The sequence below is a fragment of the Eptesicus fuscus genome, chromosome 16 (genome assembly GCF_027574615.1).
Source record: "Eptesicus fuscus isolate TK198812 chromosome 16, DD_ASM_mEF_20220401, whole genome shotgun sequence".
NCBI classification, from domain to species: Eukaryota; Metazoa; Chordata; class Mammalia; order Chiroptera; family Vespertilionidae; genus Eptesicus; species Eptesicus fuscus.
The window spans coordinates 43090774-43106654 of record NC_072488.1 but is presented as its reverse complement, the minus strand read 5'-3'; the positions used below and the strand labels follow the sequence as shown (position 1 = coordinate 43106654).

Here is a 15881-nt window from a genome sequence, read left to right as displayed (position 1 = left end):
GGAGTTGGGTTAGCTGGAGAGACACAGGGAGGGATGAGGCAGAGAGAAGAGTCAGTAGTGATTCAGTTTTCTGGCTTGTGGGCCCTGGGGAGCCAACAGAAATTCACCCAGTGGGCATACAGGAGATCCGAACGTCAAGGAAATAAGTCTAAGCTTCAGGTTTTGTCCTTGGATGCATCGCCAACATCTGGAACATCCCCCAGCCTCTAGCAGGTGCTCAATAAGTATGTGTCCAATGAACTAGATGCATGAATGGAGGGACATAATCACATTACAGGACAGAAAATGGGCAGGGCAGAAGGAAGGACAGATCACTAAAAGCTACAAGAAATTAAGCTGCTCGTTCACAGAGACCATTAGTCAAAAGTACCTCTACAGCCCCGCAACTCAAGGTAGTTTTAGTTAACTAATTAGTACAGGAACAATGGAATGATAAAGATTCATTAATCACCTCTACCCTGAAGCCCTGAGACAGGGAAACCAAAAAAGTACTCTCGGGTCGGGCCTTCCAAAGCCCATAGTCTATTTTGGGAGGCGGGTCCTGAAATTACATCCGAGGCTGGAATGCTGGGGGAACAACTGCTTGGAAAGTGGGGCCAGCCAGGCCCATGCGCTTGGGGCCCCGCGTGGGAGCCAAGCCCAGGGCGAGGCCGGCTTCCCTGCGAGCAGGCCGCAGTCCCACCTGTGCCCATGAGGGGGTTGGGCTCAAGGGTTCTCAATCCTGACAGCACAACTGACACATTTGGAGTCTGTTTAGAAACACCTGTATCTGGGCCCCGCCTCCAAGAGAGAGGAGGGGACAGGGAGGCTGGCAGTGAATGTGTTTAAAGCTCCCCAAGTGACTCTGACGTGCAGCCAGGTTGACTACCCCCGGCTAGGTGGTCTGTAAGTTCTGGGTCCGATTCTAACGGCCTCCCTCTCTAAGCATCAGCGCAGCCCCAAACTCCAGCACGAATTCCCCCTGGGGAAGGCGGGGAATGCCACCTTGATTTCACCTTTCACATCTCCCACCTATTTCTCTCAAGGTGTGTTTCCAAAATGGAAATAGGTGATCAATGCTGGCTTTCGGGACCTCTATGGATGGGACCCAGGAGTCTGTCTTTCAGGCACAGGAAAGCGTGAAGACCACTGTCCCAGGCTGCGTGATGGCCGGAGGCTGGACCAGAAAAGGCACAAACACTTCAGAGCACCTGTCTGCACCCAGCCCTGGCATTCTGGTGCTAAGGATAGGCGGCTGCACACATGGAGTCACAAGGCCCTAAGTGCGGAGCTGAGTACTGAGCACAGACCTGCTGGAGTGAGTGTGCTAGCAGACCTAACCAGGCACTGTGCCTCCGGAGAGGAGGGACTAATGCTAGCCAGGGGAATCCTGGGTGCCTCCCTGGAGGAGGTGGTATTGCACTGGGGCTTTGAAAGACTTTGAAAAATCGGATATGTTATATTCTAGATTTCAGTTTTGCTTGGGGCTTGTCAGTGCATAAATAGTAAGATGGTGTAACGAGTGGCACATGCAGAGATTGGGGGAGGACAGCAGCCATTCAGGCAGGGTACCTGGCCCAGAGCAACAACCAAGAGGGGGCCTCAATGGATTACCTATTAAGTCACCTACCTGACTCATGGGTACTGCCCACTCCAACACTGGTCGCTCCCTGCCACAATCACAACCTGGACACCTCACTTAACTTCCCCATGTTGCCATATCCTTATCTGCAGACTGAGATTAGCAGCTACCAGAGACTGTTACAGAACCAGGGAAACCCCACCTGACAGAGCTCAGTGGTTGAGCATTGACCAATGAACCAGGAGGTCACAGTTCGATTCCTGGTCAAGCCATATTTCGGGATTGTGGGCTCGATCCCCAGGGTGGGGCGTGCGGGAGGTAGACAGTCAATGATTCTCTCTCTCATCATTGATGTTTCTATCTCTCCCTCTTCCTTCCTCTCTGAAATCAATAAACATATATTTTAAAAAAACATAACCAAGGAAAGAGAGCTGTGAACAGCCCCAAAAGAGTTCCAAAGCATCCGAGAGAACCAGGCTGACGTGGGCGCTTGGGCTCAGGGTCCTTTGGGGACTTCTTTTCCAGCCAGTGTCGGCCTCACAATTTCTGCTCAGGAATGGCTTAGGCAAAGTCTGATGGACAAGAGAGAGCTGGGAACCTTGTCCTGAAGTTGCATTTCATAGTGGGCTCGCAGGGATGTCACCAATTAATGACAATAGCAGTTTTCTAAAATGTTTCAACTCACACTTCTCAGAAGAGAAATACAATGTAAATTATCCCATAACAAGTAATTAAAGCTGCACATAGTTCTCACTTGGCCAAACTGTGTCTTCCATCTATGGTTCTTAGTATTTGTGGGTGCTTGGGGGGCAAATGGAGATCATGGGTCAGAGCTGAAAGTGCCCCCATTGTTTTCCAGCCTCGTGAAAACACCAGCCATTTCTTCCTATAGAGTTGACCATCTTTTGTGATACATATATTTTTTTTAATTCCACAAAAGTACAGGATATGCATCCTGGTAAGTGGAAAGCTCTCTCTCCTCTCCGTATTTATCTTTCTTTACAGAACTGGGGTCCTGACTCACAGCCATTGTTCCTTCTCTTAATTTTGACAGATCCTTCCTCTTCCCTTTCCCCTCCTAAGACACCTCCACCCATGGGAATGATTGCCTTAAAGTAGGGGGTTAAAGGTGCCTCGTAAGACTGGGGTTGTAAGTCTTTTGTTGCCCCAAACACAGAAGGGGGGGGGGGCACTCTTATCTAAGCACCAAATGTAGGTACTTAGGCTCTTGGAATTTAAAAAAAAAAAACAAAAAACGCCCTTGACAACCCTCAAAATCCTTGTATCAAGGCCATATCTAACCTATTATGCTCCTTTACTCTGAACTGAGACCTGATGCATTCCATAAAGATAGGCCAATGAATGAATGAAATAAAGATTCAAAGCACACCAGTCTACAGGACAGACAAGGGCTCGCACTTTACTCCCTCTGGGTATCGGGTAGTTGTAACCGTAGTCCTGGCTGGTATTTCTCAATGGTTAGGGCACCTGCCCGAGCATCTAAGGGTCACAGGTTCGATTCCCGGTCAAGGGCACGTACCTGGGTTGCAGGTTTGATTCCCGACCCCAGTTGAGGTGCGTGTGGAAGGCAACCAATTAATACCTCTCTCTCTCTCTCTCTCTCTCTCTCTCTCTCTCTCTCTCTCTCTCTCTCAAAAAGCAATGAAAACATTTTTTTAAGTGGTAACTGTTGACATATTACAGCACATGCACTTTTCCCAAATCTCAGAGCACTGTGGCAATGTGCTGCTGTTTCATCCTCCTGGCCTTCTGCGGGAAGACAGGGCTGAGATTCCTGTCGCTGCTGACAGAGGAAGACAGCTGTGGCTGGGACTAGGGTTAGTGCTGGAGCCGGGGCTGCAAACCGTGCGGTGCGGTCGGAGAGGCGGGTGGCGCGGGCGCGTGGGCGCGGTGGCCAAGGGGCTCTCACCTCGGAAAGTCAAGCTGGCGACCGGGTCGCTGCGGTCCTTCTTCACACAAGGGAGATTGCTGGCCCTCGCCAGCAGGCAGCACAGCATGGTTCTGGCGCCGGGGGAGCGCAGAGGCGCGCGGGCGGGAGGGGAGCGGGCGCACCAAGCCCGGGCACCCACCGAAGGGGAGCTGTTGCCTTCGCCGCGCCTCCGCGGAGAAGTCCGAACGCCTGGGAGAGGCCTCGGGGAGGACACCGGACACTGGCTGGGCGGACCCTCCCCACGGCGGGCGGGGCGGGGCAGGGGGCAGGCGCGCGCCCGTGGGAGTCCCCGCCCGCGTCCGGAGTGACAGCGCCACTGACGCGGGAAGCACCGCTCCGCGGGGCAGCAGGCGCCGGCCTTGCTCGCGGGAGCCCCCAGCGTCCGGGACTCCCCGCCCAGCCAGGCTCCAGAGCCCCGTGCGCCTCCGGGCGACTTCCCCGCCGCCGCGCACCGGCTGCGCTCCTCCCCGCTGCGCTCGGGCGGCCGGCAAGCCGAGGGCGCTGGGCGGATGGCGGCGCGGGAGAAATGAGCGAAGGCGCGGGAGGATCGGGAGACCCAGCCTCGGGGACAAAAGTGTGCCTGCGGGAAACTGCAACTTGGCGCGAGCGCCAAAGGAGCGCGTGGGGTGTGCGAGCAATGGAGCGCGCTCAGCGCCGGGAGCCCCAGCCTCCGAGCCGCGCATCGGCCCCGCCAGCCCCATTGCCGCGCTTGGAGCCCAGGCAGCGGGTCCGGCTGATGGGAGCCCTGCGCTCAGACTCCGAGGCCCGAGCCCTCGAACCCACCTCGGCTCCTTCTTCAGGGCAGTCAGGAGTCGCTCATCTCGGGGGCAGGGGTCTGCGTCCAAATTACATTGCGTCCCTGGAGTACAAGGGTCCACTGGCGACACACACACACACACACACACACACACACACACACACACACACCAGCCATCTCCAGGCTCCCTCGCCCCCTCCGTGGAGGCAATTGATTGTAGCGTGAGCCGTGGGTCACAGCCCTGAGCACGCTTTCCCGCATTATATCTGGTTCCTTTCCAGCTGATGAACTTCTTAACCACAGGGGCCCTGGCTTCTCACTTCCGTATGCTTATACTCCTGCACCTAGCACCGGACAGGCCCCCCTCCCGCCTCCCAAGCCCTCACTGAGCTCCTTTCTCAGCCTAAATTCAGTAACGAGTTATCATTCTGCTGCACAAAACCGCAGCGCCCTTTCTCCTCTCTTATTGTGAGGACCCAGCGTTTTCATGTGGCGAAATCATAACCTGGTGAAACTCACCTCTGCCTACTCGACCCCTGCACCCTAACCGCTAAGGGTGCTGGAGAACACCAGCTAACCTGCTCCCTGTCGCTGGATATTCGGGACCCCCGACTCCGGAGGACCCTCGCTGCTGCTTGGCGATTATACTGTATTCCCAGGGTCTGCAGTCTCCCGCTCTCCTAGACTGCTATTTCCCTTTTCTTACCCAAACCCACAGCAACCCCATCGCCACCCACTCTGCTTACTTCCTATTTATACAGTAGAAAACTTCCTCAGGCTCCCAGCCTCCTGACCCCGTGAGCCCAAATCCTTTGCCTTCCCTCCTGTTGTGAATGAATCATCTGTGCTCCTAAGACCCACTGGCACTGGGGCACTCTCACCCACTCACTGACAAGTCCCAGGCTGTCCTCTCCTCAGCCTTAGAGGCCCTGCCCCCTCTAGCTGGCTTGGGCCCACCACCCACGCTCCCCGGGTGACCCTGCCCACCTTCATAATGAGATGGACACCTCTTTGGTCCATTATTCACACTGGAGCCAGGCGATCTTAAAACAAATACGATCAGGTCACTGCCTGCTGAAAACTCCTCAAAGGCCTCCATGCTCTTGGGATGAAGCCCAGATCCCTTACCTCCACCCACAGGCATAGGCCACTCAGCCCCTCACTCTGAGTTCCAGCTCCAGTGGCTCCTGTTTCTGGAACATGCTGAGCTCCCTCCCAACTTGGAGCTCTGCTGCCCCCTCTGCCCCTTTCTCTCTCTTCTTTCTCTCTCTCTCTCTCTCTCTCTCTCTCTCTCTCTCTCTCTCTCTCTCTCGCTCTCTCTCGCTCTCTCTCCCTCCCTCCCTCCCTCCCTCCCTCCCTATTTTTTTCTTAAAACATAGTTGGCATGCGATATGATAGTAGTTTCAGTTGCACAACATAGTAATTCAACATTTCTATACCTTATGATGAGCTCACCATGATAAATCTAGTAACTATCTGTCACCGTGCAACTTCGCCCTTCTCTTCACAGGCCGCCCTCATTCATCCCTTAAGCCTCAGCTTAAACATCACGCCCCCAGGAAGCCGCCTCTGACCTCCTGGTCTAGGCTGCTCCCATGGCAACCCACCGCACAGCAGCGCTTTTCCTTCTTAGCACCGGCGCAATTGTAAGAATAACAGGAGGGTGATTACCTGTTTGGTGTCTGGCTGGCAATAAGGGGACAGGCCAAGGCCGTCTCAGTCAGCCAGGCATTCCAGTGCATAGTGAGGGCCCCCCAGGGTTGGTGTCCTGGGCATTGTCCTGGGCTTCCCAGGGTTCCTTCCACCCCAAGATCAGGCTAAGCCAGCGGTTCTCCATAAGGATAGTGCTGCCCCCTAGGGGGCGTTTCGGATATGATGATGATTTGGGATATTTTTATTTTCACAATGATTCCTGGCTTTGCTCCTTTCCCCCACCACACCACACGCTGCCCCATACTTCTGCTGTCAGTCAGCACAGGAAGTCTGTAGGCGAACATTTCCAGTGACTCTTCCGAGGGACTTTCACAAACACTTGGCTTGTGTCCAAGGAGCAGGGGCTCCACACACCTGCTCTGTAAACCAGAAACGCAGCAGCTGGTGGCCTGGCTCCTGGACACTTCCTGAGGCTTCTTTTCCATCCCAACCTCCAACTTCCTGCCATGGCTGCTGTTCCCTGATCAGACAGCTGACTGTGCTGGGGGACATCATACCGGGGCCTAGTACTCAAGGGGGCTTCCTCCCAGGGGGACTTGTATCATGAATGCAGCTTTCCTGGAGAGTGTGAGTGAGACCTCCACTTGTCCCCTTCCCATATGTTCTCTCCTTCCACAGAAATTGTCCAAAGAGTTTTACATGGACACATAGAAAGACTAAGTTTCCCAGCCTCTCTTGCAGCTAGATGTGGTCATGAAAACAAGTGCTGACCCATAGGATGTGAGCAGAAGGGATGTATGTAACTGCCTGGTTGTGTCCTTAGAGGAAAGGGGCATGCCTGCCCTCGTCACAGTACAGATTGCGATGGTGAGCCGCCACCAACCATGTTGTCAGCCTGGGGACAGCAGAGCAACAAGCCAGAAGGAGGGAGCTCTTGACAGCCTCATGGGTCAGAACTTTACCAGCCAGGACTGCCTACACATCAACTGTTATGTGAGTGAGAGAGACTATCAGGTTCACACCATCGTTAGTTAGGGCTTGCTAACAAACAGCCGGGTCTGTATCCTACCAAAAGCCGCAGGTAAGAGCAGATCCCTGGCACCCCTGACAAGGCCAGCCCCACGGTGAAGGTGGTAGAGCTGACATAGGAGCCACGTGGTGTAGCAAAGGGGAGAGGGGACCTGTTTTGAAGCTGAGTTTGCACAGCAAGCCCAGTTTTCACTTACGATGTCATGTTAACTTCAATGACATTTCATTGCTAATAGAAATAAGCGGTGGCGGGCGTGGGGGGGGGGGAGACCGAGGCTCTCCCCCATCGCCTCACCGATGCAGTCACGGATAGGTGCTGACTGATAATCCCACGGGAGAGAAGACTGGCTGCCTGCTTTCCAGAGAGCCTAGGACAAAGGTCTCCAAGATTAAATGAAACATTGAACCTCGGCTGCTCTCACTGGTGTCCCCTGGGGACACATCCAGTTCATAGCCCTGTTGTCTTTGACCAACACAATGTTTTATAACAATATTGTACTTTACATAAATATTAAGAGATTTCCCATATTGATCTGGATTTTAGTTTCTCTTGAAAAATCAGAGAAGCTGGCCCATGGACCCAAAGTCTCTGCCCAACACTGACCATCTGGCACCTGTGGATGGAGCATCGCTCTCTCAAGTCACTCCACTTGCCACCACTCACCCAATAGGCACGTGCTTTTCCTTCTGGCCTCATCTTAGTTATGCCACCTGCCAGGCTCCCATGGGCATCTGAGTTTGTGACCCCTCTCCTCTTCTATCATTTATTGGGATCCTACCTCCCTGACAGTCAAGGAAAAGGGCCCCTTTTTGCTGCTGGAGTTGGGCCGGCTGGCCTGCTCGGTCGGGCTCAGGTCTCTGGTTTTCCCCCAAGGCCTGGCATGAGATGTGCAAGAAACAAACAAACCTTGCCCTTCTGCTCAATACCATTGACCTTGAGGTGAACATTGCATGTGAGTTGACAGGATTCTTTGGGGCACATTTGCCAAAGTCCAAAACCTTCAAGGAGGATGGATGATCCAATGCATCTGCCTGCCCTCTCCCCTCACATTCACTGAAGAATATGTGTGCTATGTATATCCCAACCTATTCAACCAGCGAGGCTGAAGGGCACCTGCGTGTCCACCAGGGCGTAAAATGCACGCATAGGAAGTAGTGATCCTGGCTACAGCCATGACCATGTTTCTGCCCGGGAAGCACCGTCTTGTAGTTCCCGGCTTCTGCCCAGTCCACCTTTCTCTAGCTGTGTGACCTGAGGCATGTGACTTCCCCTTTCAGAGTCTGTCTCCCCTTCTGTGAAATCAAGAGGATGACAGTTTCACACAGGTGTTTGGGGGCATCAAACCAAACACTAGCACAGTGCCTGGCGCACAGTAGGGGTAAAATAGATGTTAGAGCTCTTCCTGCTAACACTCATTCTAGTGAACCAATCTGGACGAGACTGGCATGCAGGAAGTAGAGGAAGAGAGTGAGTCGGCCTGGGGAGAGGGACTGAGGTTTGTGAGCCCTGTCACCAGAGAGATATTTGTTCCAAGAAAGTCCTAGCACCATGGGGAAGGCCACAGGCAACCATCAAGCAGATAAACAAATGCCTTTGGCTCAGGAGGGGCTGCTCCAGGAGGGGCAGCCAGAGGAGACAGGACAGGAGTCTGGGGACGCACTCAGTACTTGGCCCATTGTTCCCACTCTGGTGGGATAGTGGATGGACAACCAGAGCTGATGGTACGACTGACAAGGCAAAAAAGATAGTGCAAGGTTTCTTGGATGTGATTTCTTAGTATGTATACAATACATGTTAACTATAATAATTTTTATAATAAATATATATATAATAGTTAACATGGGTTAAGTGCCAGGCACTATTCAAAGTGCTTTATATGGAGAAACACAAACTCTTCAGAACCATGCTGAAGCAGGTACTATTATTATCAACACTTCACAAGTGAGGAAACTGAGACACAGCAAGGTTAAATAATTGGCCTAAAGACACACAGCTGGAAAGTAGCAGAACTATTCAAAATCCAAGACCCCAGGCAGTCTGGGTCCAGAGTCAATGCCCTCAGCTTCCATCTTTCTCTCCCTCTTGTTTGATGCTCTGGTCCCACTGGAATGTGACCAAGGCTACCAGCTGTCTGCCCTCCTGAGCCCCTCCACCCAACTTCATATTGGACAGAGTACCTGCCTTACCCACTGCAGGCTGCCCTCCTCAGTGCCCCATGCCCATGATCCTGCTTATCAGACCCTGAACAGCCACCATGGGTTTGCCAGAGCCCTGTGAGATGGCCTGGCATGAGGGTAATGCCTAGAGGGAGCATTCTGGGCCAAGTGATGACTGAATGGTCCCATGAGATCTAGAGAAGGTGAGACAGAAGAGCAGAGACCCCTCTGAGATAAGAAAGAATCCTCTAGACCAGAGAGCAAGAGTGAGGCTGTCTGTGCCTGGGAAAGAAAGGGACTGAGTGGCAGTACAGACAGTGTGTGAGCTGTGCCAGGATGTGAGCAGGCAGCCTCAGATGGAGACTAGGCTCCAGGGTGTAAGCCGGTCCTGAATTCAAATCCTGCTCTCCGCCCTAGCCGGTTTGGTTCAATGGATAAAGTGTTGGCCCACAGACAGAGGGTCCTGAGTTCAATTCCTACCCAGGGCACCTACCTCGGTTGCAGGCTCCATCCCCGGCCCTGGTCAGGGCGCATGTGGGAAGCAGTCAATCAATGTGTCTCTCTCACACTGATGTTTCCCTTTCTGTCTCTCCCCTTCCCTTCCAATCTCTCTAAAAATCAATATATCAATACACACACACACACACATTCTGGTGAAGATTAATGACAAAAATAAATTCCTGCCCCTCCCCCTTTACTGCTTGACTCTTGTAAATCAGAGCTAAGACCAGAGGGAGATGGTAGAGTGGGTAAAGACGGAGCTCTGGAGCCAGATCCTGTGGGCTTGCATCCCAACTCCACTACTTACTAGTATATAACATAACCTCTTTGTGCCTCAGTTTTCTCATCCGTAAAATGGGGGTGATGATAGCTGCTACTAAATATGGTTGCTAGAAGGATTACACATCTACATATATGTACTTTGATAAATTTAACTGAAACGTGATATAGCTCATAATACATAAGTTCTATTTAGAACAGTGGCTAGCACCTAATAAGTATAACATCAGTTAAATATGCCTTTTTCATAAGGATTGTTGGGAGGATTTAAAGAAACAGCATCTGAAAATAGTACCTTGTTCATGCTTAATGAATACCCATCCTCTCTCCTTGTGATAAATACATTTTCAAAATCAGAATCCTCCATCTTTCGGTCATTTGTCTTACACTGGGTTCCCTGAAGCCTTGCACTCCCCCACGTTTGGACCCCAAGTACGGTCCTCCCCTGTGCTGGCTGTGGGTTTGCCCAGGTGTAGGCAGCACAGGTTATGCTTTCCAAAGCGCTTTCTTATTCGTGAGCCATGGATGCTGATAACAGAGGGACTCCAGAAGTGGGGTCACTGTGTGACCTTGGCCAGGCCCCTGCACTTCTCTGGGCCAATGTGCTCATCTGTAAAGGAGAATAATGTCCCTGCCCTTTGACCTGTCGACAAAAGAATGTCCAGCCTTAAGAAAAATTCTTGTAAGAGTTTGAGCCAAATGGATGAGGACTGCAGGGAAGCAAAATCTCCACGGGTTGGGAAAATGTTCCAGAGAAAGTCAGTTTTACAGCTACAGACAAATCTCATTTCTCAAAGGTCTCCCATCTGGAACAATTTGGTTCTCCACCAAGTTGTTCACAGAAAAAAATGTCTCCGTCGTCGAACCAAACTTCGGTTGTTGAACTGACAACCCTTTCAAGCTGATACACCTCAGCTTGACAAAAAGCATTTCTCAGGCAACCAACAAAGGGGAGAATGTTTTTGTCGCTAGCAAAATTAACAATTAGCACAATTTAAAAAAATTTTTTAAAAAGCCATCTAGAGCCAAAACCGGTTTGGCTCGGTGGATGGAGCGTCGGCCTGCGGACTGAAGGGTCCCGGGTTCGATTCCGGTCAAGGGCATGTGCCTTGGTTGCGGGCACATCCCCGGTGGGGGGTGTGCAGGAGGCAGCTGCTCGATGTTTGTCTCTCATCGATGTTTCTAGCTTTCTGTCCCTCTCCCTTCCTCTATGTAAAAAATCAATAAAATATAAAATTAAAAAAAAGCCATCTAGAGTGCTAATGTTGCTAAGAGTGTGAAAGAAACAATGATCACAGACAATTGAAGAGGTAGAAAAACTGTTGTTGATTTGGAAAAGCAGGGAGCCAGTGACAGCCATTTTCGGAGGCGGTGATATATGAACAAGCAAAGATGCTGCATGCTGCCCTGAAAGACACCCCTGGACCGAATGCTTAAAGTGACTTTGTGTAAGGCTGGTAGGGGGTGACTTGATAAATTTAAGAAAAGAAGTGTTTATTTACAGATTAAACAGTACATTGGATATGTACTGTATATAAGAAAGGATAAAACAGGGAATCATTTGAGGGTCTGGAACAGATTAATTCCATTTACATTATTTCTAATGGGGAAAAAATGATTCAGTTTTTGGAATAAATTGAGTTTGAGAACCGAGGTTCCACCGTATTTTATACATTATAATCAAAGGAGGAGCCTTAAGGAGGGTCACATGAAATTCATTGGTGGTAGATTAGGGAGGCAGGAGAAAGCAAAGTGGGGGGAGGGGGGTCTCTGGGACTGGATAAAGAGTGAGAGAGAGAGATACACACTCCTATTACTTTGGCGGGTACAGGATAGTTAACATTCACAGCACATAGAGATGGTTGCGCCCTGAGGGGTTGTGAAAAGGAGATTACTTTGACATTTCAAAGGTATGTTACCTTAGATGCAAAAAGGCATAGACAGGCCCCCTTGAGGTAAAGCTTGACCTTAGTCAAGGAAGCTGCATGCCTGGGACGTGACTGCGCCATGACCCACTTTTCGTCAGGAATTTTTATGTTCATACCATTCCATGGGGTGACTTCCGGTCTCTGAGTTTGCAAGGGCTGCCATGCTGGCCTCCCCTGAGCTCGCCAGGTTCCGTCTGCGGACCTCTTTGGTCCACCGGCCTCACAAAGCTGTTGTGAGCAGGAAACGGATGTATGCGCACACGGAGGGGACAAGGTGTCAGGTGGGAGATTATCATCAGGTAGCCAACCCTCAAGGGCCTGGGAGGCCAGGGGAGGGCAGCGGTGAGGAGGCTTCCTTCCCAGAAGGGAGTTTTGCTCTGGGGAGTGTGTCCCTGAGACCAGAGCCTTCCCTGTAATCAGTCACCAACCTGGCCCCGGCAGGGAGAAGGAGGCCCCGCCGGCCTGAATGCCGCAGGGAGGCCAAATTTGGACACGGGCTAAGAGGTTGGCCAGTGCAGGAGGTGGAATGTGGCCAGGGCTGTGGGAGGGAGGGACTGCATTCCCGGTGACTGCCTGACAGGGACTGTGATGACTTCGAGTGGGGGTTCCAGCCAGGCCCCTCCACAGGCTGAGGGCACTCACAGTCAGCACAGAGCACGTTCTTCCTCCCCAGGGAAGGGGGAGCCCACGTGGAGCAGCCAAGCAGCAAAAAACAGGCAGGATCACAGACTGACATCCAGCAGATGGGGGGAGGGGCTCAGTCAGAGACAAGGATGTGGATGGAGGATGGGAAAGACTGTTCCATAGACAGCCCTTGAGGCTGAAATAATGACAAGAGAGGAACCGCACCAGCAATACTTCCCGTGGGCGAAGTACTTCTGGGTTAGAAAGTGCTTCCCCATTCATTATTCATTCGTTCCTTTCTCCTGCGAGGGTTCTGAGCCTGCCTGGGTAGGGGGACCCGGGGGATCATCAAGTGTGAGGCAGTGTGTGTGTAGGGGGGATATTGGAAGGTGGGGGTGTGATCAGGGAAGGTGGAGGGAAATCTGGACCCCAGAGGAGACAAGACCCCTAAGAACAGAGGCAGGGGCTCAAGGTGGGCCCTCTCGGGGTTCATCTGTGCACTGGACCGACGGCTCCAGAGTGCTGTCCACAAAGCCTGCTCAGCCGCTGGGTGAGAGATGGTGATGGGGGAGAAGTGCTGGAGGGAGAGGCGGCTGCTCCATGCACAGGGCGCCTGTCCCCCCTCCACAGCCTGAGAATACCCTCCCTCCCCTCAGCCACGGGATATTTTCAGTATAAATAGTGTTTCCTGGAGTTGTACAGCATGGAGCCCAGGGCCCTCAGCCCAGGCTGCTAGCTTGGGCCCTGCAGGTGAGGAAACAGAGGAAGTGTGGGGGCCCCCGTTCGTGCCCCTGCCCTCCCCCTGGAAACACCTCGCTAAAGCTCGTTTCCAGAGGCAACTGTGGGAAACTGGTGAGCAGGTCAGAGTGGCACGTTAGGAAAAACACGCGGCTGGAGTGTCACCTCCAAACACAGCTGGAGAGTCACCTCTAATTCCCCCTTCCCGCCTCCTGGTCTAGGCTGCTCTCCGGGCCGCAGGCCCAGGAGTGTGTGTGTGTGTGTGTGTGTGTGTCCGCCACAGCACCTCTGTGTGTGCTGTTGTGAACGCATGCCTGTGTCCTCTTAGTGTCTCTGCTCCTTGGAACACGGCAGGTGTCACATGCACTCGCAGATGTGCAGGTGTGCGGGAGCATGTGTGCACACGGGCATCTGGGAGCAGATGACACTGAAAGGGGAGTTCTGCTGGATGACCAGGGACCACGATACTCTGGGTTCCAGGTGCCTGGGATGTAGCCACTTCTCTAGGGAGAAGGGGATGGCTGTCATGGAGGCTGAGAGGATGCACAGGGTGGGTGGAGCGGTAGCTCTCACACTCCTGCCCTGGTCCTTCTCCCACAGCATGGCTCCAAACCCAAAGACCCGGCTGTGCAGCCCAGCTCTGGCTTGGCCCTGAGAGGGTGGAGAGGAAGCTAACCGGGCCCAGCCTTCACCTCCTGAGGGAAAGTCCTCAGACCCATCCTGTGGGAGATCCCCATCCCACAGGGGAGCAGGCTCCCAGCTCTGCAAGCCCCCGTCTGCTGATGGAGATACCACCCCCAGGTATCACCCCCACGTGCTCCAGTCTTGGGGTAGGGGAAGGAAGTCCTTAGAGGTTCCTGCTGCTACATTTTCCCCATCCAGTGCCCAAAGCCAAGGTAGTGAGTGACCCCTGGACTGGTGGGCGGTGCCTCTGCCCCTAGTGGCTGCTGGCCTGCCCGCCGAGCCTGGGACTGAGATCAAAGGCCTAGGCCTGGGCCCGCGGGGAGAGCTGGGTTATAAATAAGCCTGGGTCCCAGCCTTCCGGGGAGAGTTGGGGAGCCCGCAGCACAGTGCTTCGCAGCGCACAGCGCAGAAAGACCTGTGCGAAGAGATGCCGCCTGTGGAGAGAGATACTGACCCCGCCTTCCAGGCCCCCCTTAGCCCCAACCTGGGCTCAGCTTCCCGGCCCGGCCCGGCCCGGCCCGAGAAGCGCAGCTCAGCCACCTCGGCCACCCCCCCCCTCCCCGCCTGGTTTTCTCTGAGTCCCCCAAGGACACGTTTCTTCGCAGCCCTCACAGTCAGCCTGGCCGGGGCGGTGAGTCTTGTCCGCAATGGAGGGCCGCGGCGTCCCCTTCCTGACCCCCCCACCTCCAGGCCGGCCGGCCGGGATCGCAGACCCCTCCTACCTGCAAACACCGCGGAGCAGTAGGCATCGCTGATGTCGGTGTCCGGGGTTTGCACATTCTCGGCGTAGAGGATGAAGACCCTCAGCATGTCTGGCACGCGTGAGGGCCCTGCCCCCCAGGGCGCGGAGAGGGCTGGGGAAGGGCGCGGAGAGCCGCGGTGCAGCTCAGGGTCCCGCCCCGGAGAGCGCGGCTCAGAGAGCCGGGTCCCTTCGCAGATCTGCCCTCACGGAGGAGCAGGCCGGCCGGCGGCTCCCGGGGCGGCCTTGCGTCTCCGCCCCCGCTGCGCTCACCCCGCCGCTCAGCGCGCCCTCGGGGGAGCCCGGGGGCTTCTGCTCTTCCTCCACCTTCGCCGTCCCGCCGGGCTCGGCTGGGCTGTAAGTCAAAGCTCCGGCCGCAGACCCTCCCAATGACACGGCATTTTGCACCTGGCCGTGCACAGGCGGGCTGGGCGGCGGCCGTGGTGGCCGCGGCTGGACCAGCGCTCCCGGCGGGCGCTTGGAGCAGCCCAGACCTCCCTCCGGGACGGGCGTGAGGCGCGGCCCCGCCCCTGACCTCCCACCTCCGCCTGGCGTCGCCGCCTCCGGGCCCAGGGATTCCAGCACTCCCCCACCGAGCCGCCGGGACCGGGACCGGGACCGGGACCGCCCCGGGTGGCAGCGGGATCCCGGGGCCAGGCTGGGGGGCAGGCGCTTTCCCCAGGGAGGCGCCGGCTGAGGAATTTCATTGACAAGAAGCGTCGGCGGCCTTTAAAACTTTGCTCCCTCTTTTCTGGTTGTAAAAGCAACACATGCTACTTTTCACACACACACACACACACACACACACACACACACACACACACACACATCTCCGAGTCTAGAAAAAAAAATAGCATCAACATTTGGATATTTACCAATCCAGGTTTTTTTCCTGTGAATGTATGTATATATGCGTGGAAGTTACCTTATTTATTATATATCTGAGATCTTGTCCTGCTATTTCATGCAACATTTTCTTACACCATTCAAAATCCTTCATTAACAACTTTCTGAAGAGCTACATGATTTTCTATCGTAAGAATGTGCTAGATTCGCAAAGCTTTCTTCCTGTTGTTACACATTTAGGCTCTTCCCAGTTTCTCACTAAGTAATTTTTATACGACGGATAAAAAAACTTTATATTACTTGGATTAAAAAAAAAAAAAAACCGATCTCAGTCCCCCTCTGCTAGTTCCTCAGATTGGATTCCTGGCCCTGGAAAAGGACAGGCCTTTTTTTAGGTCCGGGTACCTATTGCTCCACTGCTTTCCCGGAGCTGT

The 15881-nt window shown here is 53.7% G+C and overlaps 1 protein-coding gene across 15 annotated transcripts in view; it reads right to left on the bottom strand.

Moving 5' to 3' along the window:
- DYSF (dysferlin) overlaps nucleotides 1–14799 on the bottom strand; it is a 207542-nt gene extending 192743 nt beyond the window's left edge. For 8 of the 15 annotated variants that reach the window (XM_054728122.1, XM_008147464.3, XM_008147462.3 and 5 more), the window contains exon 1: nucleotides 14585–14799. In XM_054728122.1, the coding sequence (XP_054584097.1) occupies nucleotides 14585–14672 (88 nt within the window). In that variant the 5' untranslated portion in view covers nucleotides 14673–14799. Of the gene's footprint in view, nucleotides 1–3491; nucleotides 3635–14584 lie in introns of those variants that run through there. The other 7 variants (XM_008147465.3, XM_008147463.3, XM_008147471.3 and 4 more) reach the window with 1 other exon arrangement.
- Nucleotides 14800–15881: the final 1082 nt, after the last annotated feature.